The 27247-nt window shown below is 40.7% G+C and overlaps 1 protein-coding gene across 1 annotated transcript; it reads right to left on the bottom strand.

The window, feature by feature from the left end:
* Positions 1 to 95: 95 nt before the first annotated feature.
* Positions 96 to 24025, bottom strand: PIK3R4 (phosphoinositide-3-kinase regulatory subunit 4). Its single transcript, XM_032700598.1, has 20 exons — positions 23963 to 24025; positions 22990 to 23771; positions 21565 to 21698; positions 20806 to 21388; positions 18808 to 18942; positions 16705 to 16926; positions 15190 to 15363; positions 13861 to 14006; positions 12291 to 12494; positions 11291 to 11492; positions 9520 to 9719; positions 8343 to 8553; positions 7780 to 7945; positions 7155 to 7319; positions 5065 to 5276; positions 4648 to 4779; positions 3326 to 3426; positions 2200 to 2288; positions 1668 to 1776; positions 96 to 717 (listed from the first exon to the last, which is right to left on the bottom strand). Exons 2-20 carry the CDS (start codon positions 23717 to 23719, stop codon positions 547 to 549), a joined length of 4086 nt encoding a protein of 1361 aa, XP_032556489.1. The 5' UTR covers positions 23720 to 23771; positions 23963 to 24025; the 3' UTR covers positions 96 to 546.
* Between the last annotated feature and the right edge of the window lie 3222 nt (positions 24026 to 27247).

Raw genomic sequence — 27247 nt, 5'->3', positions numbered from 1 at the left:
TCTCAAATGACAATTAACAGCCCAACGGCTCTGACAGCTGAGACTATGGAATCACTGCAGAGGAACCACAGATGTAAAGAAATGCAAGTACCAAGGAGGGAAGCTCAAGTGGACTTTATTATAGCTATTAGAATGTACAGGGACATTAGTGCACTGGTTCTTATTTCATTTCTCAGATTCAACATAGGAGCAGTCAGACACTGAAGTACTTGTACTTTGTGCACATTTAGAATGTGTAATGTGGGACACCTTTAAATAATTTTCAGAAAGATTCTTGAAGAACAATGTAGTCAAAACCAGGCTAAGTAATTTCTTCATATATTGCTTGGTATCTCAAGGAAATGCTGTGGATACCAAAAAACTTTAATATAAGAAGTGATAAAGAAGTGATGACAGGGTGGTAGAATACAGGTAACCAAATTTATCATCACTTTTATAGTCTTTAAAGTCCGTTCCATTCCATTAACTGGAAACAGTCCTTGAAAACTTCATTATAACACTATTTCTTTATTACAAATATTTACATACTATATATTAATACAACTTTTATTTCCACACTTTAACAATTCCATCCCTTGACGCAGTTACTATAAACCCTTGTGTGGTCTGGAAAGTTGCAATATCTGTGATAATATCATGATGTCCAACTGGGAGAGACTCTGGACCCTTCCGAGGGGTCTCATCAGTGGGCCCCAGCTTTTGCTTGTTCTGAATTTCCTGTGTAAAAAAAAAGTGAGAAATAGTATTTACAGAAAGGTGAGCATTTGCAAAGACAAACTGTCACATGTTAGGTTGTTAGGGTAAGAAAACCAAAAAAACCTCTTCAAATGAACAAGCAATCAAACAAACAATGCCCAAACATAAAACCTCACACCCTTTGATAGTTTTATCAGGATTACTCCTTGGTTCATTTCTTTTCATCACACACAACCTAATCTTAATCTGAATTGACATTACAGCTCTTTGATTAGGGAAAGAATGTTTTTTTTCTTAGATTCATTTCATTTATGCTAAGATTTGATATTCCCATAGGGGGAAAAAAAGCTACAGCAAGACACACATCTTGCCTCTCCAGAGTTTTTATAAAAACTGGTTCAATAACATGAATGCAATTGTGTAAGAACTTTAGATGAAACACTAAAATATCATCGTGCATAGGGTAGACCCCCAACTGACTTTTTTTAGTCACTTTTAAAGTAGCATTCATTCCATTGAACTGAAACAAAACATTGTGCTATTCAACAGCTAGCAACACTGCCAGTTCTAAAAGTCACTTCCAAGGATGTAATAAAAACTTCAGCATTCAGCTACTGTATTATTTTGGTGCCAGTATATCTCACATTGCCTTGCTAAGGCAATGGCTACACAAAAGCCATTCCAAACACTGATCAAAACCAAAAGTGCTAAAACTCTAGATTTTAATATTCCAGAAGAATCACATGATTCTGGCTTCTCTGTGTAAGCAGTTTTTGGTGAGCCTAATTCTGTCAAAAAAACCTGACATTTTTCTTTTAAAATAAGTTCTTCCCAACTGCCTGAAAATGCAATGCTGACACCATCCATAAAAGGTAGGAGAGTTATAATTAAAACCATCATGTAATTAATATAATCCATGGGGCCATCCAAAAGGCAAGCAGAGTAGGTGTCTATCAAACAAAGCAAAATACCTGAACCACCTCCGTGCCCTCAATTATCTTCCTGTAGTAGGAAACAGATGGGCAATTAGAACTTCCAGCAACAACATATGATCTCTCAGGGTAGGCTAGATCCCAAAACCTAAACAGAAAGAAACAAAATCAAGGTGAGATATTCAATTTTGTCAGTTTAAACCAGCTGTTTAAAAGCAGCCTTGCTCTTATGATGAAAATGAGAGGGCACAAACACTATATGCTTTCAGGAAATGGGTGATGCAGAGAAATCTACACCCATATCAAGCTCACATGAGTTATTGTTTTCTTGTCATGCAGCCCATCAAGAACTTTACAGAAGGATACACATTGTGTTTCAGAGAAGCACCAAGTTTTGCAGTACTTCTGCCGAAAACAATTCCCTTAGGTCGCTGATGCTTACCAGTGAACACATCTTCAGCATTATTGTTTTGACTTCTTGGAGATTACTTAGGCAATGCTTGGCAAAATTTAGTACACCAGCAGGGACAGAGGGCAGGGTGACAAACAAGAAAGTTGTTAGTTTTGTTACCTTATTTTCATGTCTGAGCCTGCTGTCAGTAATATGGGATTACCAGATGCCGGACTACAGTATATTCCGTGGATGCTGTGAGGAGAAGGCTAGTAGGGAAAAGGGATATATAAAAATATATTATCACCAATAGCTGTTGCCATGCTTCAGAAAGGGAATGCATTCTTTGCCACATTCATCCACCCAATTTCCAGATCTTCCTGGCAAATACCAAGTCACTTTAATGGGCCACATCTTAATATATTAATGTAAATTGTTCCCTTACATTTTATAGAGCAATGCAACAGATTGAACTCTCCATAATGGTTTTTATTGAATCGTGGAAGTTACATTCTCAGTGATGGCAAATGAGAGAGAATATTTCTAAAAGAATCAGGAAGATAAATCATACTGAATAGCACGTGGATGCTTAAATTTTTGGGTATGAGGGCATTAAGGGACAGATATACAACAGAAAACCCGCTTAGATTACAGAGCTCTCTGTGTGCAAAGCACACGACCAAAATGAACTCAACACCTGCAATCTTTGTAGTATGTACAAATTTAAGTTTAGGTAGATTCTAGATATGCATTTACAACATCTGTAGAAGCAGCTGTGGTTATTTTTGTGTATGTATTTGTGACTTAGAATGATATTCCAGACTGCTCCTTCCCCAATTAACTCCTTGAAGAGCCACTACTTAACTAGCAGTTAAATGTAGAAATGGCAATTATATTACAGAAAAAAAGTGCAAAAGAGCAGGTGATTACAGAAGTATGTGCAATCCCAGAAAATGCAAGTAAAAGTAAGTACACCATGAATTTTGGCTTTGCCATAACCTTTACAGGCTTGACTGGCTCACTGGTTTTCTAAGAACTGGACTGGATATACCAAGTGAGCGTTACAAGTACATTCCACAGAGAGTGGAGATACCAGTGAAGATTCAGGTAACACTGCTGTTTTACAAAGGGGATTTAATTTTGACAAGCAAACCAATTATGGTGACAAAATAAATCCCAGGGCAAGTTCCTTGTGCCAAAGTGGCAAAGCCATAGAGGCAGGTAACTGTACTGATGTACAGCATGTACTCTAAGCCTGTTCTAGCCTTGGCTACTCAACAGAAACTGGAAAAGAAAGAGACCAGACCTGCAGTTCTGAAAGAGGTGGTGCACTGCTGGCCCACAAAGTGAAGCGTCGATCGCCAGTTTCCATATCCCACATGGAGACTTCATTGTTGCCTTGAACAGCTTCAGGAAAGATATTGCCAATGCAAAAAATATAAAACAGGTTGGTTGGCTCTTGCTACTTGTTCTACTGACATCACAGAGGGTATGGCATAGAGACACTCTCCACTTGCTCCCTGTAGCATTTGTGTTAATCTTGCTTTAGCACTTTGGTTTTACTGCTTGGAAGTAGCTTCGCTATGGTTAATAATAGCGTCTAATTTAAACAATTTTAAATGAAACTTGCTTTAATGCCTACCCCTTTTAAAAATGTATAAAAGCCTCACTTTCCTCCCTAGATGACGTTGAGAAGGCTGGACGGTTTTTTCAGCATGGTCATCAGGGATTTCAGAGGACACTCCTGTGCAGGTAAGACAGCTATCCAAAGGTATAGACTTCACTAGCTACAGTGGAGTTCCACGCTCATCTTTGGTGTGGACATGCAAAGAATTCTGTTCAAGGGATTGTTTATATGCCTGGCAGCAACCTAGCAGGCAAGAGTTTTTTAATAATGCTCCAGAAGGATGAACATTGTCACTCTTTTAGTCTTTAGCAGGGAGGAAATGAACTAAAAAGCACAAGGAAGCTTGCTTTATTTGCATGTATTTTCAAGAAATTGTTTTATCTCCCAGGATAGTTAATAACTAAGTGAAGCTTAAGAAGCAAGTCAAATATGAAACTCAAATTACTCTCATTTTACAGCAACTTAATCAATTTTGTTATTGTAGGATTAGTTTAAGTTACTTGTCCGTTTCAGAACACGTTCCTGACACAAACACATAGAAGTATATGACAGTGCTACAAGCAGTGAGGATGAAGCAGCTGTGAGCATACCAGATGAGGAATCTTGGGATATTTTTGAAAGCTCTAACCCATAACATAGCTAGATTAGATTCAAGTGGGAATTGGAATGGGACACCCTTCAGTCTCTGCTCTACAGAAGGCAGTGGGAGAATTCCTATCAACTTCAATGTAAGTAATGAATTTGAGTTTTACCTTTCCTAAGATTTTGTCCTTATAAAGTCACATATTATTTTGTCCTTATAATGTGGTAGAGTACACAGGGATGGCCCCTCATGAGAGTCGCAATGCTCCAAAGATGAGAACTGTAAAGGCTGTCTCTCAATTTCAGAACACCTTAATGCTACTTTTTAAGTTCCCCCAGGGCTTGAAACAGAAGCTGAAACAAAAGCTGCTTTAATCACAACCTCTGGGAGTTGTGAGGTACGTTAAGACATCTTTTACCTGCGATTACCCAGGACTGATACACAGGATGCATGAGCAGGCGTCTGATTCGGGCCTTGGAAGGATGAGAGTGGCTGGAGATGGGTAACTGAAACCTCATGTCCCAGCATGCCATGGTACCATTGCTTGTTCCTGGTGAGAAAAAGTTCTCCATAGTCAGAGGGATAAATACTTGAGGTTTTGCCCATATCTTTGTGCTCTGTTCCTAGGGAGATGGACTTCAGTCTCAAGTACTTAGCAGACAGAATACTTCGCAAAAATAGATTAGAAGGTATTTATTTCCTTTTATTTGAGAAAAGCATATGCTAGTAAAATCAGATCAAGTAAAAGTTTCAGCTATAGTTACTGTAAAAGAAAACTAGAAAGAAGGGGCTGGGGCAGGGAAGAGAGAGAAACTAGCAAGAAATGCAGGCTTACCAATACACAGCCAGCACTGATGTATGTCCACAGCAAATGAAGTTATGAGGCCTAACTTCAAATCATGTTTCAGTGTCCAAGCATTGCTGCTAGATCGCAAATCCCATCCCACCAGAGATCCATTGACTGTACCATAAGCCAGTACTGACTGGGCTCCTGAATTGAAGTGATGCATATCTACCACACAGCCATCATCCTTCAGATCTAAGGACCTGGGTTGAAAGAAAAAACTAATTTAGAAACAGGTATGACTCCTCCCAAGTTTAAGACTCCTTCCAAAAGCTTATGCTGAGCAGCTTTTTCCTCTTCTTGTCACTTCTCAAGGCATCTGCCAGAAACAACTTTCCAATTTTAGTACAATAGATTCTTATGCTCTTTCAGATCTCTCCACTGCAAGCCTAGTAAAAGGCTGTCAGCAGCTCTTTGCAAACCTAAACATAGCTCTTTGCTCTGGGTTTCTCAGTCCTGCACCTGGGTTGGGGCAATCCCAAGCACAAACACAGGCTGGCTTGAGAATACACTGAGAGCAGCCCTGAGCAGAGACTTCAGGGTGTTGGCTGACGAGAAGCTCAAAGTGACCCAGCAATGTGTGCTCACAGCCAAAAAAGCCAACCACAACAAAAGAATCAAAAGAAACATGGGCAGAAGGTTAAAGGGTGTTATTCTCCCCCTCTGCTCCACTCTTGTGAGACCCCACCTGGAATACTGTGGCCAGCTCTGCAGCCCCATCATGAAGGATGTGGACCTGCTGAAGTGAGTCCAGAGTAGGACCATGAAGATGATCAGAGGGCTGGAGCACCTCTCCTATGAAGACAGGCTGAGAGAGTTGAAAGAGTTCAGCCTGGAGAAGGGAAGGCTTTGGGGAGACCTTATAGCAACTTCCAGTACCTGAAGAGGGTATAAGAGAACTGGGGAGGAACTTTATACAAGGGCATATAGTGATAGGACACAGGGTGATGGCTTCAAACGGAAAGAGGACAGGTTTAGTTAAGTTGTTAGGGAGAAATTCTTTCCTGTAAGGGCAATAAGGCACTGGACCAGACTGCCCAGAGAAGCTGTGGATGCCCCATTCCTAGCAGTGTTCAAGGCCAGGCTGGATGGGGCCCTGAGCAATCTGATCTAGTGGGAGGTATCCCTGCCCATGGCAGGGGAGTTGAAACTAGCTGATCTTTAAGGTCCCTTCTAGCCCAAACCATGCTATGATTCTGTGATTCATGCTCCAAGTTTCAGATATTCATCTACCCAGAGTTTACAGGCAGGAACATCCCTCTTCATGTTATACAGCCAGCACTGTCCTCAATCACTTACTGTGTGTGCAAAATTGACACCTTCTTCAGGCACAAATGCAGTGTATACCAAAAGGGAAAATCTGGTTTATAGTTTGCATCTCCACTGGATTTATCTTATTTCATTTCTGAACATAATCTCTAATAAGAGAGGACATTTGAGACAGATACCTTACTTTTACTTTGCAAGTAAAGAGATCTTCGAGATGGTTGCTAGATTTGCTGAGGCCTGGACATGTCCCCCACCCAAGCTGGAAGATTAAGCTGTTGAATCTGTGCCAAATAGTCAAAAACTGCTCATATGGAGGTAATAAAGAGCTAAACCAGCCCCAAAGACTCCCCAAAATAGTATCCCACTACTCATATCTCTGCTACCTTATCACATTAAATGCCTGGGAGAAAAAAATTGCAGGTCTGAGGCCAAATCACATGTTGTACATCTGTAAACATTTCTCTAATGACCTGTAAAACAACTTTCTAAATTACTTTCGAAGTATTAAGATTGTAACAAAGGAGGTAAGAAACTAATGGACCCAGTGCATAAATAAAGGACATGAGAACTATTCAGACTGAATGTTTCAAGCTCGTAATGACTTCAGCGACACAGGAAGCACCAATAACCTAGAGCTAAGAATGCTCAACTCTGTTCTTTATGAAGCAAGATAAGATCAGGGATTACAGCCTTCTAGTACAGCCTGGGATCAGCCAGCAGGAAGCCTAGAGCAAATTAAAGGATCTAACTGAGGAATATACTAACAGCTTGAGCTCTGTGTGTGGCGAGATTTAACTGGTCTAAGTACATACCTGCTTTGTATTGGATGAATTTTAGGAGATTTAGGGAGCTTTGAAGCTTCAATACCAAGAAGCTGGATGGCACCATTATCTGAAGCTATAGCCAGGTAATGTGAGCCTTGGCAGAATGTAAGTGTCTTTACATGTCCTCCAATCCGAGAGTATGTCAGAATTGATCTAAACAGTAGAGAGAGAGAGGGGGAGAAAAAAAAGAAGATATTTTTGGTGGCACTTAAAAAAAAATATAATTACTTCTTTCAAACACCTACTTAAAACCAATGACTCTTGAAAGAGCTCTGAAAATAACAGTTTCTAAGTGTTCCAAAATCAGAAAGCCAGTGTTGGCTTTAAACAGCAACACGAGAATATATTTATATATGTACAGAAATTAAATCAAAAAGCCTGTAATTACTATGACTGCAAAGCAGTCCCTTTGCATTCGCTAGGGATTTTTTTCTTTACTAACTAACCGAAGCAGCAATCTAATATTTTATAGCTGCAAGCCAAGAGGAACACCAGTATATCTCCTCATTGATATTTCCAGCACGCCCACAAGTGATTCATATTTTGCTCTCTGCTTTGCTTTATTTTTCCTTCTAAAACAGCAGCCCCTAAATCCCATGAGTTTTAAAGCTACCTGGTTGTAGTGGTTTTTCCTTCCATTTTTTGGCTGTTCCAGACTTTCACTGTGCCATCATTTGAGCAAGTGGCAAAAATGGAGTGTTCATCAGAGACCCGAATGCGGTTCACTGCAGACTTGTGTTCATGAAGGTGAGCTACCAACAATCCTTTGGGACGCCATCCTACAGGGAAAAATAAAACCATAAAGTCTGGTGTTGGTTTTGCAACCTAATTAGGAACATCCACCAACAGCTATATCAGGATATAGTCATTACAGCTGCAAAACACAGATGGCACTGAAAACACAGAGCTAAGGCATTTTAAATATTAAATGCAAAAGCCAGCTTGCTCACTTCTAAATTGCACAATAAGTCATGCATGTATTTTGCCAAATAGGTGTTCTGCACAGTAGGCACATTTCCTAAACTAATGATTTCCTCTTTTCCTTATCTCTTGCATTTCTTCCATGACATAATGATGTTTTTACTCAAATTATATCTATCTATATATATATATATATACATATATATCTATAGATGTATAATTTTTTATCTATAGCCTCATTGGACTGTGATGTACCTGGAGGTGGGGGCTTGCTCTCCCACTCAGCATTCTCCATCATCTGTTTGGCAAGTCTCTCTGCATTACACTGCTCTCGCTTCTGCTGGATCAGCTGCTGAAGTTCGGTTTTGCACGTGGTGATGCGTAACTGGTGTGCGGATGGGGACGCTGTACTGCTCAGGGCCTGCATGGCTGGTTTCCTGGGTTGAACAACTGTTCCATCAGATGCCTGCAAGAGATCAGCACTTACAAATATATGCCTTACATTCTACACACAGATAAACCTCGCTCCTAAGATTGCTGGGTCACACACACTGAATAAAAATGGAAAAATCTTTTTTATTGAATCAATTAACAATGAATTAGCATTAAAAAAATCATACCTGCGTGAAAAAATTAAAAACAGTGAAATTTATAGAAAAGATTAACCATTCACTTATTCTACCATTTGCCTCATATGTTCTGTATACTGTTTGGAGAAACTGTAATCTGCTGAGGACAACTCTTAATGTGACTATTACAGAAGCAGTTATTGCTCTCAAGACTGACAGAATTACAGGTTAGCTGTCGAATGATTATTTGTTTATATTGGTCTTTATAAATAGAAGTGTAATTGTTTCCCTCTTAGTTCAGAGTGGACACTCATTTAAAACCAGCTGAAGTTAATCTCCAACTAGAACCCAAATAGAATACAGTGTTCAGGGTTGAGAGATGCCTCCACAGGCTGCAGGGCTTCCAGCCCATCCTTCTGTAGTCAGTGCAAAGTATCACAGGTACAGGATGTCTAAAAACAGCTGTGATGCCATACACCAGTTCCAAGTTAAAATCATGACACCTCTTCTCTTCCTCACAACACATATCAGCACGTGCAATTTGAGGAAAAGCCTTCCCTGCCAGAAAAGCTCACCTAATAATTATCTAATCCACAAAGCCCCATCTTTTTGTGCAAAGCATCTATTTGTTAGTGAAGTTCTTCTGTTCAAGAGACTAAACTTACTTCAATCCTTTCTCAGTTTCTATTTTAAAAATAAGAACTTGAAAGTCAGTGACTCTGCCAGAGAAGATGCCTGGCAGTAGCATGACCAATGTTAAATAACCTCCAAACAAGAACACCATATCTCTATAGTCCCACTTGACTCTAAAGCAGTTGAATCATTTCAGTTTAGGATGAGAACATCGTATTTTTCAGGTATACCTGTGGAGAGGATGACAAAGTGGCACAAATGCCAGCTGAGGACTCTGAACGAAGTGGTTTCCCAGCCTGGATGGCTTCAGGATCAGTAGTTTGTCCATGTCCTTTGGATATCGGCTGAGAGATGTTTGTTGGTTCCAGGGACCCAAACATGCTTTTCCATTCTTCATTTACATTTGAATCTTGCTTTACATGTTTTCTAGCTATAAGTAGTTTGGAGGGACGGAGGAGGTGGAAGGAGAAGAAAAAAAAAAACAACCCAACCAACATTATCATAACAACATTCACTCAGGCTACCCATTACTGTGAGACTACATGGAAGTCCAAGGTTTACATGCCAGATTGTTATTTATATATAGAGAAAACCCTACTGCTAGGTTGTTGAGGTCAGTTGACAGGGAGGGAAACAAAACAAAGCACTTGTCACCTGTGTTCACACCTTCTTAATCCTACAGTTGACTCATGCAATAAATCATTTCACTATAGGGAAAGTTCACATCTAGAAGGCTGCAGGGTTAGACTGCACCATATGATAAATTTTTCTTATAGAATCATAGAAGGGTTTGGGTGGGAAGGAACCTTCCAAGGTCATCTAGTCCAACCACCCTGCAATGAGCAGAGACATTGGGGATAAATTTTTAAAAGCACAGTATGCAAATCATTGCCAGTGCCAAATACAATCAGTTTTCCATCACAATTGCATCATCACTTGTAGATTCAAGAATGTTATCTCTGTAAATAGGATTCCTTTAGAGTCACTTAGAACTGTAAAATATAGAAAGAAAAATAAAAACATGGGACAAATTAAATTTGGACAAAGTTAGTGAAGAAAATTAAAGGCATGAAGACTTTGAAGGTGACAGTTTTGGGTGAAACAAATCAGTTCAAATACAGACTCCATACACACTACCTTTAAAATCCTGTTGACTCCTGATTCAAGAATGCAAAAAAAATGAAAAATCCTGTACTTCTGTACTTTCCTTTAAAATGATATGCAAAACATTTGCAGATAAGGATCCTAATTCTGGAAATAAGATGGCAATAGCTATATGGTTTGCAGGTATTTCTGTATTTTTTATCTAAAAACACAGAACCTATCAGTGATGTAACAGAGGAGGGACTTACAAGCTTCAGAGAGCAAAGAGGAAGCTCAAACTGTCTGGAAAAGAAGAATTTTGAGGATACAGAGAACTAGAATAGTTAACAGCAAGTGGATTTCAGAGTTGAACAAGGAAATGTAAGAGGTTTTTGGAATTGAAAGAGGAGTAGGCAAAAAAGTTAAATGGAGTGGATGAGAAGCTGAAGAACCCTAAGGCCAAAAGGCCTGTAGTTGATGAGTGAGCAACAGCTGGCAACTCCTCAGCGGCAGCCTGGGGACTTTTCAGTTTTCTCCAGGCTACCTCAAGAAAATATCCAGAATTTTCACAGTTAAAGAGCTCAGCGCTTCTTGAGAAGACACAGAGAGAGCAGAAATGTAGCCTTCAACATTTACACTGTAGCCATGAGTCACTGGAGTTTGTCACAACCAGCTGAACAACTGGCACACATAACTACTGCAAATGCAGTCAAAATAATTTAAAATATTCTCAGGGGGAAAAAGATCTCCATCTTCAATGATCCTGAGAACATTTCACCACCTCGTATTACAAACAGCAGCAATAATTTTCTTATTGCAAACCCAGTGGGGATGGTGATATTCATGTATATTGAATTACTGAGAACACCCTGAAAGAAAGGCCAAACTTCATCTGTAGAGACCATGAAATATACTAACCACGTTTGTCATCAGAATCCTGCTTTGTTTTAACAAGATCCACTTGTCTCCCAGTTATTCCCAGAGCTGACAAGTCAATCACCCCTTTCTGACTGCTGTCATGCAGGTGGCTCTGATCCACTATATTGGCTTTAGCTTTATTTGATTTTAACATAAAGTCTTTCAGTGCTAACAGTTTATCTTCTTCCTCCTCAGTCATCCCCTACAGAATAAAAGAAAAGGTAATATTATTTATTTTTGAGCAATAACATGCATCAAGGCATGAAGATTTAAGAAGCAGTAAAATTAATGACTGGCTCAGAAGTGGTAGGAGAGAGCACATCCCCAGAATTCAAAGCATCAGCACATTGCTCTTGTATACAAGACATAAGGTAAGCTGCAGTAGTGTAAGAATATCTTTTGTCCTAAGGAATGGGGCTAGGAATAGCGAAAGGGCAGAATAGCATTTAATGTTGGATCACTATCTGGTGCAATCTGCTTAACTGCCACCTAGACCACGTTTATAGCCCCACAAGCCATAAGGAAAAAACCCATACTCAGCTACGGTCCTTTCTCTACTCAGTTCTCACTACTCTGTGTGAATGATTCTTTATGTTCCCCTCTTCACACATAAGCCTCGAGACTTTCCAGCTCCATTTGCTTTTGGCACTGCACGTCTAGCTCTTCAACAAATGCATGCTCCTCTGTCCAACACAATGCACAGCAATGTTCTGTAATGCTGCCGCATCACAGATGTGTCAGAAATTTAGAGACATACAATCATTTTTTCAAGACTTAGGTTGTATTGTTCTATATCTGGCAGATCTTTTAAAAATCTTTAACTTCTGAACTTCTTGTCACACAAGCATATACTGAAATCAATGGAGTTAATGGTTTGCAGGATCAGAACCTCAGACTGGGAGTCCCTCACAACAGCAAATGCAAGGTCAGGGTCTGTGGAGGTATACAGAGCCCAAGCATCTCAAGCCTGACTTTCAAAGTACAAATGAAAACCAATTACTTGTGAAAGAAGCTTCTTCAAGAGCTGTGCAACGGCAGGGTCCTCCGGGGATGGGCAGTCACGGAGAGCTCCCGTTCTCTTCTTTTGACGCATGTGAAGGTGTCGGAAGAGGCTTGTGATATCCTTTGATCTTAAGACATAATCAAATATGGAGCGGCTGACAGGCTCTTTAAGTACACTTAGCAGGACTATTTCTTTATCTACCTGCAATTCAAAAAGAGAGACCAGTCAACATGATGATATGCATATAAACATGAGGAAATCTAGCACCAAACACTGTCATCTCATGTCTACAGGGTTTGCCATTTTTTTCTCCTTCCCTGAAAGTCACTAACTGGACAACTGCAAATGTTAATGTATAAAACAATCTTTTCCTCTGAATGCATGTACTAAAAACCAGTTTCCAGTTCAGACATGCTTTCAAGCTTTCAAGTAAGAAGAAAATCACATAGGAGTTCAAAATTATTGCACATCATTATACCAATAATCCAGATTCAACTTGTCTCCTTTCTTGAAAATTAGATGTGTGTTGGTCATATGAGACTTTCTGCATTCTCTTTCCCTCATTCCCATAACAGGCTTCTCATAGCTTACTGTCTGCATGAAAAACAACTTCACAATTATTCCAGAGTGAGAACTTTATTACAATCCAACTTAATGTTGCCCCCTACTTGCTTACTATATTTAATGGTGTATAGCAAAGAAAAGATTTATACACTAAAATGAAACAGGAAGTGAAAAAGACAAATTTATCAATCAATGCCTAAAACACAGTACAAGGTGACTAAGGACATGTAAACAAGGAAAAATGTTATTTTAGTGAAGTTACCACCTGCAAGGTTTAGAAGAAAATAAACACAGGATGCATTTCTCAGTGTAGTAATCCAACTATTTCTTAATTTCTTAAATTCCCGAGAGATGCAGTCCACAGGGCCTGAAGTTATATGCAAAGATGCCTATATGATCATATTACTAGCATCATGCAGGTCATTCCTAGGAATGTGCAGTTATGAAATCACTTAATTCAAGCTGAATACTCTGTCTTTACCCTTGGCAAAACACTGAAGCACAGGAGTGGTGCTCCTGAAATAGTAGGCATGGTAACTGCTACCTAACAGTCTGTTCATGTTTGCAGAGGTCAGGCCCACAGTGAAATGAAGTAGTGGGGCAGGGCTGGAACACTAAGCCTTACAGATGAAAGCATAGAACATAAACCCACTTGTTTCACAGCCAACATTTCACACCTCCTAGACTCTATAAACTAGCACAGTGCTACAAGAGTTTGATTGTAAACAAGGCAGAAAAGGTTTGAACCAAAGACGTACTTGTTGATTTCAGGCTTTGTAAAATGTTCTGCATTTTGCAACAAATTTGAGACAACAGCTCTTGAAACGTGGAAAGCAATGGCCATTCTGTAACCTGCCAGCAGAGATCAAAAACCTCTATCACCTCTAACCTTAACTGAAAAAAAAGTAATCTAATATTCTTATAGCCAGGACCATGGCCAGGATAGACTTAAGAATCACGACTAGTCAAGATTTATTCACATTAATGTTATTTGAAGTATTACCTGTATTATTGGTTGTGTGATAAAAGGATGGAGGTATGGCATTAGCTTGCAGTAGACATCAGCAATATTCAAATACTGTGCTACCACAGTGATAAATCCAACTGCACCATAACATATCCAAAGATTAGGATGGCACAGGAATGGTGCTGAAAGAAAAATAGGTTGTTAAAAAATATATCATTCATAGAGAAGAGAGATCATTCTGCATATGGCAGCCTGCGATGTCATTTCCTTCCACGAGAATTACTCCCAAACTGAGCCTTCTCTCCTGCAGAGCACCAAGGTTAAAAGGTTCCTCATACTAAGGAAATTATTTCATGGATTTCACTGTGCTCATGCTGCTCAGCTTCCTTCCTGTTGCCAAAATGCATATTTTCCCTATTTGTTCATTTCAATCCCTAATTGTCCATTTCAATCCCTAATTGTCAACTACAGATTTGCAATGGAGACTAATCAAAAAATAAATCTCAACAATAATCTAGACAATTACAGAGAATTCTAATACCAGTGATTTGGGTTTTTTTTTTTAGTTTTTAAGTAAATATTTTATTCCTTCCTTCTTCTCCTCTCTTCCTTGAAGAGTCGCTACTTATTTTATAAGATCATCAGACTCAGAAATCCTTCTCAACTATGTGGGTTTTAAGAAGTTGTAATCAAGGGACTGTATCTAGTCATGAGATATAATAACAGATCATCTGCCTCAAATTCTGAGTGCATTTGAAAAGCCATAGCATTAAGAAGCAGCAGACTACATCTTAAAAGATCAGGTGGTATTTTCTTTTCCATAAATAGCTGGTAAATTTTGGGCACATCTACATTAAAGTGATAAGCCTGATGATGAAAGAGAGACTAACTCTACATTCAAGGTTGTATTCAGGTAATAGGTTTTTATGGTGTTAAATATCGGATGAGAGAGCATCATGATTTGTCTGAATTCCCTCATCCTCAAAGGCTGATGGGTTCGAGTTTGCAAGTTATGTGCCTGATGGATTACCAGAAGTAACCAGGATTTTTTCTTTATAGCAGATTGGGATGTAGAACAAGGAAAGATCTTAAAGCAGAAAATTTTTAGACTAAGTCTTGTTTGCTGCTGTCCTACATACAACCAGAGGAGATGCTTCCAATTTGTTTGGAACCTCTATTTTTTAGAGGTTTGAGCACTAACATGGTCCAATTAGCAGTAGTTCCTTAACAGAATTTTGTGTAGAGTCTAAAACAGTACTATAGGTTTGCAGTCCAGACAGCTAAGCTGATGGTGAAGTTTTATGTAGTACTAAGATTTTTTTTCTTAACTAGAAAAACAAGGTATTCTCCAGTATTCCAACTTACCGATATCACAAGCAAACTCATAAATATGGGGCTTTTGCAAGAGCCCCAGTTGGCACATACAAGTAAGAGCATTGAGGGCTTTATAAATGACAAATTCTTCAGCATCACTGAGACCTTGCTGAAGCAGAGGTTTGAGTATCGATGAGCTTTGCCAGCCAACATAAGCAGCAACACCTGAAACAAAAAGAGAACACCTAAAAATCTGAAGCAGATTGATAAACACCAGAAAATTCTATGTCTTCCCATCAGAATTGAGATTAAACATAAAATAACTTTATCACTTCTAATCTAATAAGGTAATAATTAATATACTTGTTCACATATTAATGTGGACTTTGCAACCAGTTGCTAAAAGGAAGAGAGGAAGAAGGGAGAAACAGCACAGGTAAGAGAAATGACCTCAGTGCCACTGTTACAGAAGGACATCTGCCAACAGCTACGGGTAGCAGTGCCTGCACATACTTCAATATGAGTTAGAGAGCTCAGTTTATAATTTCAGAACTTTATCTGAGTTCTTCTGTGGAGGTTTTGAACAGATATTGAGAGAGGAGTTAAAAATATAGGTTATCTTGACTTTTTGCCTCACATCTCTCTGTCTTTTGCAAGAAGCCAGGACAGTCTGACCCATGCTTTGGCTACTCCATTGCTCCTTCTAAACAATTTCTGACAAGTTATCAGCATTGCCTCTTGGGAGGGTTTGCCAGCACAGCATTTTGTGGCTTCCAGTCCTAATGGAACATGTACATATCATAAGGGCCCTGCTGAAAGTTTGATCATGATTGTTTTTCTTGCCATGCACCTGAAGTACCATTTCTGCCCCCAGGTACTGCAATGGGAAAGTTTTCTTGACCCACAATTCCTGAGCACTGACTCTCAGCAACAGTCATGTGGAGTAATTTCCAGCATATATGATGCATCAGATATACTTAACAGCTGATATCATCACTGGTAAGACTTTTTAAATTGCTATTAGGTTTTCTGAAGTGACAGGAATCTTTAAGTAAGGTTTTAAGGTACTAAAAATAGTTTTGCAGTTATAACTTTAGCCTGTACCAACGTATAGTTTTCATCATATTAACAGACCTACTGAAGTTAATGGGAATATGCACACAGGTGAAGTGATACATCTAGTAGAAAGCTTGCAGAAATCTTAATATTTGCTTGTCATAATTTATGGCGAGCTTTTTTTAAGTCAGTAACTTTAGTAAAGACTCTAACAAAAAAGAGCATTTAGAGTTTATTTTTAAGTTAATCTACCCTAAACTTAAATGCCTCTGTCTCACTGGCACCAAACATTTGGACTCAAAGAAATATATATTAGTATTTACATTGTTTCATCTTCACTCCTTAAAGAAACATTTACAGTTAATAATTCAGCAAAGTCTTTTCCTATAAATTCTAGAAATATATAGAAGAAAGGACTTTTATACTACTTAATTTTTGCATATCCTGGAAACTGTTAATTTACATACATTATTTTCTTCCTACTCTGTTCGCCTGAAACTAAATACTTACCAACAATGCTGTCAAAGAAAGCTCCTCGAAGATGCCAGTCATTCTTATCATTTAAGAAAGTAATCATATGAGAGAGAAGAACATCATTGGCTTTCTGACGTCCAAAAAAGACACACAGACGTGTTATTCCATTTTCCATCAGTGTTTGTTTCACAATATTCTCCGGGTCACTTAGCAAAGTCACAACTTTCTGCTGGACCATTTCATGCAAGGCTTGCAACTCTGCAAGGGATAACAGTATGAACTTTTGCTTGGTGAGAAGCAATATGTGCACATGTACTACCTGCTGCTGAAGGAGTTACAGTGACAGGTCATCCTGAAGAACACCTGACTCAGTAAGACAGGCAACGCAACAGAACCTCAATTTTAACAAGGGTTTACCGAAGATTTCAGGCTAAGCCTGAGGTGGTGACATGACCAAAGAGCAGAGAAATGTGCAACAATCTCACCCAGATCAGTATATTCTAAACTTGTAACTTCAACCAAGATGATCTAGCTCATTCTATATATAGATGAAGATGCGAAGAAGCACCACAATGAGTCAGCTTCAATGTTACAACAGTAAACAAAATGCTCCAAGGCAATTCTGGTTTGATATGTTTGTTTGACTATCAGTTTCAAAATTCGTGAACTGACAACAGATCAAAAGTATGTTTTTAGTTAGGTAGGTAGATTCACTTCATTAAGCATACAGGAGGAATGTAACAACCCCTGCAAATGTAATACTTCTAATTTCATTAAATATCTGCAGTTACCATAATGATACTGATGAAAAATCTGGAGATGACCTTGCCTATGGCTTCTACTCCATGAAGCAACTAAAAAAATATTTCTATTAAGTGGAAATAACAGAATTGTTAATGCACTGGCTATTATTGAAAGCTGTACAAGACAAGTTCTCAAACAAGTAAACAAAAATTTCAGCTACTGCTGCCCCAGCTTTGCAGGGGTGATTACTGTTTGCCTGCAGTCAGAAGGTCAGCTAATTTGCTTTCTATCATGACTCTGTCTCAGTCACATGAAAAAACTGCCTTCTGGGTTCAAATTTCTCATGCTTGGTTTCTAAAAGGGTAAAAAGAATAGAACTACTCAAGCTTCTTTCTTCCTTTCATCTCCAAGCTATTTCAAGGGATAGGCTGCATTCTTAGAAATACAGCCCCCATGATGAGGCTTCCTCTCTCACTCCTCAGCAATTCTGAGCACCTCATGCCTTATGTGAAGGAACTTGAAGAGGATTTATGTTTGGTTTTAGTACATTTGCTGTTGCTTTATCTTAAAGTATCATCCTGCAGCTAGTTAAGAGATAATTGCCTTTTTCCAAAATGGAGTATGTGCAGGATGTTTACCAACTATGATTAGTCACAGATTGATCTACTTAGCCCAGAAGAGAAATGACAGTTTTTAACCACAAACTCTTCCAGCTCAGAAGACTTGCCCAACATTCTTCTGGGAATCTATGCATCACTAAAAGGCACTGGAGATGACATGCAGGTCATTTATTACCATCTGTCCTTCCAAAGGAAAAGAAAAAGAAAATCCATCCTTAGGATTTTATTCATTCTCTGGGCGAGTTATAATACAAAGTTTTATGACTGCCAAACGGCATCCACACATTTAGATTTGTCAGGCAAAAAGACAGACAAGAATTGCCAGGCACAGGAACAGACAAGGAAGAATGACTGAAAGATACAGTACTGTGACTATGCCATAATTTGACATGTTTTCTAAAGCCAACGCTGCCTGCCACTTCAATGGAAGTAGCATTTGGAACACATCTGTGTTTTTGCAGCTGACTTGTTTATGAGACCGTGAGTGAAGCTGGATATGCAACCAGGCCGCCAGCATCGCCTACAAGTCAAATGCCTTGAGGACTTTTGGAGATGAAAAGTATGCTCACTTATATACTTTTTTGTCTTTCACAACATCCAGAACAGAGGTGTCTGTCTCTGCATGAAGCTGTAACACACAGTGGTTGAGGCAAAGCATTCTTCCCATTTAACAGGAAGGCGAAGCTCTGAGAGATGAGATGGATCAGTGCTAACTAGGAGTTTTGCCCCATGATTTGCTATCATAGGCAGGAAAGGTAAATAGAAGTGACATTACCTGTGTCATAGTTATCACTAGGGTGAGATGTTTCATCCATTTCTTCACCATTTGGTTCATTTTCCATATTCAGATTTTTCAGCTGTACTAATTCCAGAAATCTCAGAGCTGTTTCTGCCAACAACGCTATGTTTTCTGCAAGGGAAAACTTCTTGGTTAAGAATTGTTCTACTTTGCCTGTTTACATCAGTCTGATAATCTCCCTGATGAGAGGTTATAGCCACTGACAGTACCAGTCATGATGGACAAATGGGACTGAAATTAGACAACATGCTCTGGTCAATCCACTTCTGTTGACCCCCAGCAAAGCTACCAAGTACATCAAATCACACAGTACTTCTGTCATGTAAACAAGTGGAAAAATTCTAACGATATTAAGTGTAACAAATATTAATTTAATTCTTCTAGAACTAGCCCTAAATGCCACCTAATCTCAGCCTAGTGACTAAATAACTTGATAGAATTTAAAGGCCAGATAGCCTGAATTAACTAAGGTTCCCATCTCGTACACTGCAACAAAATAACAGCAAACAACTGCACCAGGATATGTATCCTAGGGAATAACAACATTATCCTGGGATCCACTTTTGGAATACTTGACACCATATCTATCCACACAATTTGGCACCGTTCTGCACCATTTGGAAGATGCTGAAGCAACTCAGGCTGTACTATATGGGTCAGGCCACTGCTGGCACAGGAATGACAATGCCGAGACAGAAGTCCCACTTAAGCAGCCGTTCTGAGTGTCATCCAAGAAAACAGCAGCATGCCAACGGAGCCTGTCCACAGCCCAGATCAAATCCTCTAAGTCAGTAAGCCTGACCACTTCCAAAAACAGTACTATAGTAACAGAAGTTAACTCAGCTAGACCACCTTTCAAAGTATCAATGTATTTTTTTCATTTGAAATTTAAACTGACCAAGGTGACCTAAAGCAATTGGTTCTATTCATTAAACATAAGATAACTTCAGTATTAGTTTTGTCCGTTTACTTAGTAAATGAAATAAAAACATGACCTGAGACATTTTCGAGGGAAATCTACATTTATAACTAAAAAAAAAAACCCAACCCCAAAACAACACACCTGAAAATACACTGGTCATAGCAAATAAGGGTACATGGTAAATAGCAAATACTGGCATGACTATAAAACTTTGTCCTGAACCACGCAGAACTCATATCTGAATAACATATCAGGAAAACATCTGCTATGGTATAATCAAGTCTATTATACACAGCAAATAATGTAATTTCAGCCCCTGAATATCAAATTTCATTTTGTGTGTTACTCTGAAGTACAGTAACACACTGATACTTTTAAGTTAGTTTTGAATTTATTCAGTTTAACTAGGTCACTCCAGGTAAACACTCTGAGCTAATGAAATGTCAATTAAGATAAATTAATAAAAGCAGCAAAGGATGGGCATGTCAAAAGCCCTGTTCACATAATTAGCTATTTAAAGACCACTTGTAGTTTTCTTCCTTACACTCTTGCCCATCCAGGGAAATAAGCCAGGACTGCTTCCCTGAGCATGAGGCTTTAAATTCTGACCCCTTACCTTAGCTGTGAGCAGACCTGCTGTGTGCTACATCCAGTCCCTAGCCCAAAGCACATGTACACATTCTGCAAGTTACTTTTACATGCACAACTACAGAGGACAACGGATATTAACTTTCTTAAAACTTAATTCATCTAGCAGAGAGCAAATGCATTTTGTCAACAATTTAAAATGTAATAATTTACTTTGGGTACAGATCTACACTGGAAACCCACTTGTTCGTATAAGTCAACTAATTATTAAGTGGCTACTACCACCTGCACCAGTTACCTTAAGTGAATGCATGTATCTTTACCTGCAGTCCTTTCTGAAACTTGTGGGGAGATTTACTGACATCAAAACAGTGAGCTAGATGATGGTTTTGAACAGAGGGGAAAACAGTGAAGGAAATACAGAAAAGCCCAAGATTTTGAGTTTTGACTGGATGTCCTCTTACCAGCGTATGCAAGTCTGACAATGGTGGCTTCATCCTGGGCCAAGTGTGCAATGCCTGGCAGAATGTATTCTGGGTAAATGTTAATATCGTTGCGTGGCACCTCTTTGACAAGAGCAAGAACTTTAGTTAGTGTCCTCACAGATTCTGCCCTCACCCTGGGCACAGAGTCATTGCTGAAATGTAACAGATAAGGAGTAATACGATCCAGAAGAATCTCTACACTTAATCTTGGTGCTAAATGAAGAATCAGTTCCAAAGCAGCCAGTTTCGAATCACAGTATTTGAGAGTCTGTAAACAGGATGTTATCACAGACACTAGAATAACCAGCCCATTCTCTTTTGTCTCTCCCTCGGCTTTCTCTGTGCGGTCGTGCCCACAGAGATTGTGAATGATGTTGTCCAAATCTTTACGTATGACCAATATACGCTCATCTGCCGACACAAACGTTTCCTTGGCAAACTGGGCCATGTAAGGCTGAAGGAAAGTGTAAAATATTTCAGGAAATGCATTGTTACGTTGCTGTTTCAAATAATCTTCAGCTGCTAAACGTTTTTCTGGCTCCCGATGGATCATCTGAGTGACCTTGAGACAGGCAGAAGTGGGAGGGAGCGGGAGAGAAAGATTAAAGGTTTAGACATTTGTAATACAAAATAACCCCAAAGCCCAAACCCAAACAATATGCAATCTGCCACCAAAGTAGGTGAAACAAACTGCAAACAGACCACACAGATGGTTCTAATGCTGTAGTCCATCCTTACCAGCTCTCTGATACAGCGGTCTTCAATTTTGTTTAGGACTTGATCAGGGGAAAAGAGGCCATTTCTGTAAGCCAAAAGCTGAGATAAATCAAACAAGGGTACACCTTCTGTGAAGAGCTCTGCTATTACACAGCCTGGGGAACAAAAGAAAAAAAAAGTCAAAGATGTAAGAAGATTATAAACAGATGCTTTAACTTTACTTTCTGCATGTGGACAAGAACAAACCCTAAAGGACTCTTCGCTGAATTTAAAATAAGGCAAATGAGTTGCCAAATTAATTTGCAGAAAAGAGATAACATCTCACATTCCAAAACCTGGCTTTTACACTTGATCTTTGAAATATGTCCCAAGTAATTTATTACAAACATGTCAACAACAGAGGAATTTGCAATTAGGAAACATGAGGCAGTAACTTCAGCCATCTGCCAGCTGAAAAATACATTACCAGAAAAGGAACCCACATCACTGTCATGTGGAAGAAAAGTGCTGGTAAGTCAGCATGGATTGGGCAGTAGGTCAAAACTAAGGAGCCCTTTTACAGAAGGTAAACAAATAACCTCTGCTTCCACAACAGATGCTGGGAGACAGCATATATTAACTCACACGATTGCCAAACACAGACTCCCCTGTGTCATGTACATGACAAAAATCCTCTTCAAAGAACCCAGTCCTGCAGTTTGCTCCCAATGGTCTGCTTTACCAATGGAGTGTCCTGGAAGTTTGGCCATAAGAGCAGCTTATAAAATGAAATAACCATTTACTTTAAATCCATATTTTCAGTCACTTTAAGGCGAAAAAAAAAAAAGGTCAAACTTTTGGCTGTCAAACTGCTCAAGACAAGCCCAAGACTCAAAATAGGCTCCCACAGTCAAACTCCAACAAATATTTGTGAGTAAGACTATGACAGGAGCTTGCTCCAACTTCCTACTTGTGGGGAAAATGAAATGAGAAGAGGCTTCTAAAGCCAATATTGCCAAATGACCCTGAAAGCTTTCTCAGCCCCCAGGCAACTGGACCACTGACTGGTTCCTCCTCTCAGGTCCCATGAGGCACATGCTTCTCAGCCATGAGAAGATGCTGGTCTGTGCCTTGCAGAACCACTTCTTTCCCAGAGCAGAGTTGTGCCATAAAAGAATAGTTTGTGATTTCCCTCCTCGGATAATGGTGATGCACTTAAGTTTTGTAGCTTACCATGTCATGTCTGTACATTTTACGTGAATGAAAAAGGTTTGGGGTTGGGTCTTATGCTTAAAATATGCAAGTTTTTTGACATGTTGTTCTCTAAGCCCACTGTAGAAAACCAAACCAAACTAAAACATCACAAAAAAACCCCAAACCAAATAAACAAAACAACAAATCAATTTTTCTGCATTGGATTATACAGTCAGAAACAACATACTGGTCTCTCCTGATAGCTCCAAGTACCTGCAGAAAAGATATCCATTGCACGTTTTAAGTCTCCTCTTGTTCGCTGATTGCTATTTGCCAAGTCTACCAAAGGAGTCGAAGGGTCCCGCATGTTTTCCAGCTCTGTAGCAAACATACTGCCATCGACAAAGCGCTCGGGAGCGATGTAACACGTTCTCCTCCGTGATGTGTCAAAGAAATAATTGAAGTCAGCAGGATTGTCTTCAGGAAGGTAAGTTGGTTTAAAACTGGCAAAGTCAGTTAGAAGAACCCAGTTCCAGCTGGTGACCATGATGTTCTCTGTTTTAATGTCCCCATGGCGGACTCCAGACTTGTGCGCTTGGTCCACCGCAGTGAGGATCTGGAAAGCAATCCACCTTTTCTCAATGTTGTTTAGGAATGGCCTGGTACTAATTCGGTCATAAAGGTTGTCCCGTACATACTGTCTGAAAAGCATGGCGGCCTTCTCGGACAGGGTGGCTTTCTGGAAGGGAAGGCAGTTCTGTGCCGAATGTAACCTTATCTTCAGCTCCTCCAGCTCCTGCTTATAGCTCGTCAGGGGTAAGGTCGGATCCTGGATGGCAAACACCTTCACGACTACCAGCCCCTCCCGGTGCTTGGCTCGGGCCACCTTGAAGAAGCGGGTGCTCCCCAGGCTCTTGTCATACTCGAAGTCGTGGATGTCCGAGAAGTAGCTGTCCACCGAGAGGATCTGCGAGGGGGCGATGCCAGCCAGCTGGTTCCCCATGGCGGCAGCTCCTCCGGCCGCAGGCACCGCGCCGCGGCTCTCCCGCGTCAGCCTGGGGGACAAACACAGCGTGGGTTTCACAGCGCCCGCTGCCCCGGGCCCGCCTCGCCGCCCCGGGCCCGCGGCCCCCGCTCCCCCGTCCCGGGCGGGCCCAGCCGCCGCCGCTCCCTCCGCCCCCAGGGCCCGCCGCCGGGGCAGCGCCGGGCCGGGCCCGGGGCAGAGGGACCCCCCCGCAGCACTCACCGGCCCAGGCAGCGCCAGGACCCCCGGCCCTGGAGGCAGCGGGATGGAGCGGGGCGGGACTCGGGGCGGCGGAACCGGCACGGCGGGGCGGGCGGGGAAGGGGCGGTGCCGTGAGCTCACATCCTGCGAGCGGGGTGCGGGCTGTCCCTGGCGGTGCTGCCGCAGTGTCTGCTCGGGCGACACTGTCCCCGCTGCTCCCGCGATGTGGCCTCGTGATCTCCCGATGAACTGGGTTTTTTTCACGCTGCTACGTTCTCTGGAAGGGTTTCTTCTTGATGTGTGCTTGTAATGCGCATAACAGAGATGAGTTCAGGCAGTTTTGAAGTTATTTTCGTCTGTTTGTTTTGCCGTGCCAAGTGAGAGCTGTGAGCCTGGTGCTGAGCCAGCACAAACCGTGTGGGTCGGAAGGTGCCCGGAGGAGATGAGGTGTGCTGGTAGAACGGGCCTCGGAGGCATCAGACAAGACCTTCTCTCGGCAAACGGGAAAACAGCTGCCATGCATCCTTCTCCTGATGCTTAGTACTGGGCACCTGTGGGGAGACTTTTTTAGGTGACAGACTAAGTCTGTCCTGAAGGGGTTTGGTATATCTGAAATATGAGAAAAAAACTTTTCATTGCAAAGACAGAATGAAACAAACCCCTTATCCTTATTGTTTGATATCCTTATTGCGCTTGAGAGCGAGGAGAAGCCCAGGGCAGAGTTTGCTCATCATTCCCTTTGCCTTTTCCCTTTGCCATGTTCTTTCTTTGCTACCTGTAATATATTACTAAAGATGTGGTATTTGTGTCCTGTACACCAGTGCCTGTATGCTCAAAACTTACCTTAATACATGATTTCCACCAGCCATGCATGAGGTCACTTAGTCGTGTAGTCTCCCAACTGGTTTGGGTTGTGCTAGTGAGGGCTTCTTGCCAGAAGGACTCTCCCACCAGCAGTGGACATCCGGAGAGTCAACCTTTCCCAGGGCAGAAATCTTAGCCCAGAGCTAGGGTTACAGTGAGGACTGGGACCAGGGTGAAGAGGGTAAGAAGTGGGGAACCTATAGGCATTAGATTAGTGCCTAGGCACAGTTCCTTCTAGAGTCATAACTATTGTGCCATTTTTTCCCTTTGGAATCCCATGATCTGGACATAAGTGTTCCACTCACAAGACCTTTACCTATATGGCAGGCAAGTGCCTGCATCAAGTGGTGCCCAGGGGGATCTGGAAGAGAAGGAAAATAGAGTCCATTTTCTGCTTTGCTTGAAGCTTAGCATGTTGGCTTCGCGCTGTAATGCTGTAAAGAGCACTGTTTAGCTCTTGTCAGTGGGTACAGAAGGGATTGCGGAGTTGTGACTTATGCTCCTTTTTTGACTTGAAAGAGCCAGTGAGCTAATGGTACCCTGTTCTGATCACTCCCAATCGCCTAAAACATCATTACCTCCTTTTAGGATGTAACATGGATGGAGAAAGCTGTGTGGGGAGAAAAGTGAGTGGCTGCTGAAAGTCTGTATCTAAGCTGGATGTTGATTGTCTTGTAAATTAATAAGAGGGTAATCCGAAAGTTTCCATTGGCTTGTCTGCAAAACAATTATGTAGACAATTATATTGCTCTCTAATAGAAAAAGTAAATGGATTTAAAGCAGAAAGTTTTTCTCAGTTGAATCATATGCAAGGAGTATAAGTTCGGAAGAAAGCATCTGAGGCTGTTCAGTAAGCATAATTCCCATGAAAATTACTTTAATTATGCTCTGGCTGTGTGTTCAATGAAGAACAGAATGTGTATTCATGCTGTGACTTACTTCCTGCTCAAAGCACTGAACTATGACTGTAGCTACAGCAGCCCCCAGTTAAGGCTTAGAAATTGTAAGGGTTCTGTCAGAAGGCCAGCCCACCCCAGTGATGTGCCTCATGCTTTTTGAACAGAAAACACATTACCTCAGCCAATGTAAGAGCCTACACCTCCCAAAGTGGAGTGCAGGAGTGCTTTTGCTTCCACTCATGACTGAGCAGTCATCTCAGTTGTGAAGGGATGCCACAGACTGCGTGGTCAAGCTGCAGACTTGGTTGGAGAGGAGCATCTGTCAGCCCCTGCAGCTTAGCTGTGCTCTCCTCCCTTTGATCATAGGAGATAAGCTCCATTTTCAAGAGGGTAGAGCTTTTTCATACCCAGGGCTCTTTGTAACAGCCACAGGCAGACGCAGACTTTGCTCCAGGCTGAGCCATTAGTTACTGTCTCCTGGCTAAGATGTATTATTGTCTGTGCACACTGTCATGCTGGGCTGGAGTCACGATTCAAGCCAGTTTTTTAGCCACCTGTCTTAGGGGGATGGCCTCCCCAGTACTGCCACGAGTACAGCATGAGTGGGCACAGGGGCTGAGACAAATACAGGGGCACATTTTGGTACCCTGTAACTGGAGTTAAATCTAGTTAAGCTAAACTGGCTGCAACGAGTGGCTTTGGAACAATAAAATGGAAGAAAAGAGTGACTCGTTTATATGCTCTACTTCCATTCCTCCTCATACTACACTGTCTAGGTGATCCTCCAAATCAAAAATAAGTAGAATGCAAAACTTAATCATTTCACTATGGCATCTTTGATCAGCATCTATTCAGATGGATACAAGAAGTAAAAAGAGACACTTAGTGGTGACTGTGCTGAAGTTAACAGAAATTATGTAAGCTCCCAAATACATTGTCATCTTTTTCCTTGTCTCCCAGATCTGTTTCCCTTCTAAAGCAAACATGCTTGGGTATCTATGCAAATGGTTTTGCCTTTCATGATTTCTTGAAAATGCCAGAACTCTGCTGCTTCTGCAGAGCTGAGCTTAAACTCTCAAATTCATAAGTTTTCCTGAAAATGGCTTGGGAGGTTTTAATTTATTCTGATTCTCTATGCCAGGATTTTGGATAATTTATTACTTTAAAAATGTTTTATTAATATATCAGTTGACTTTCTAAGAATGGTGCTTTTTCATTGCTAATTTGCAAAGGGATTAAAGATCTGTCCTTATTACCCCTGATTAGTATGTGTTAACATTTTAAAACCTTCTGCAACAACATTCTGTGCTATCATGTCTTCTGACAGTCTGTCCTGCTGATTTAGCAGGATTTCACTGCATGCAATATGGCAGTGATCCCAGGGACTTAAATGGGTGAGAGAAGTGGTTTATAGAATACTTTCTTTAAAAGTACCTAGAGCAGGAGGATTGCCTGAAGTTTAGTCTCCAAACTGATGTACTGACAGATTTGTTCCCTAGTCAAGTGCTAATTGTTTTGGAATGAGAATCACTTGCTCCTGGAT

Source organism: Chiroxiphia lanceolata, chromosome 1, assembly GCF_009829145.1.
Source record: "Chiroxiphia lanceolata isolate bChiLan1 chromosome 1, bChiLan1.pri, whole genome shotgun sequence".
Classification (NCBI taxonomy): domain Eukaryota; kingdom Metazoa; phylum Chordata; class Aves; order Passeriformes; family Pipridae; genus Chiroxiphia; species Chiroxiphia lanceolata.
This window is presented reverse-complemented; position numbering and strand designations above follow the sequence as displayed.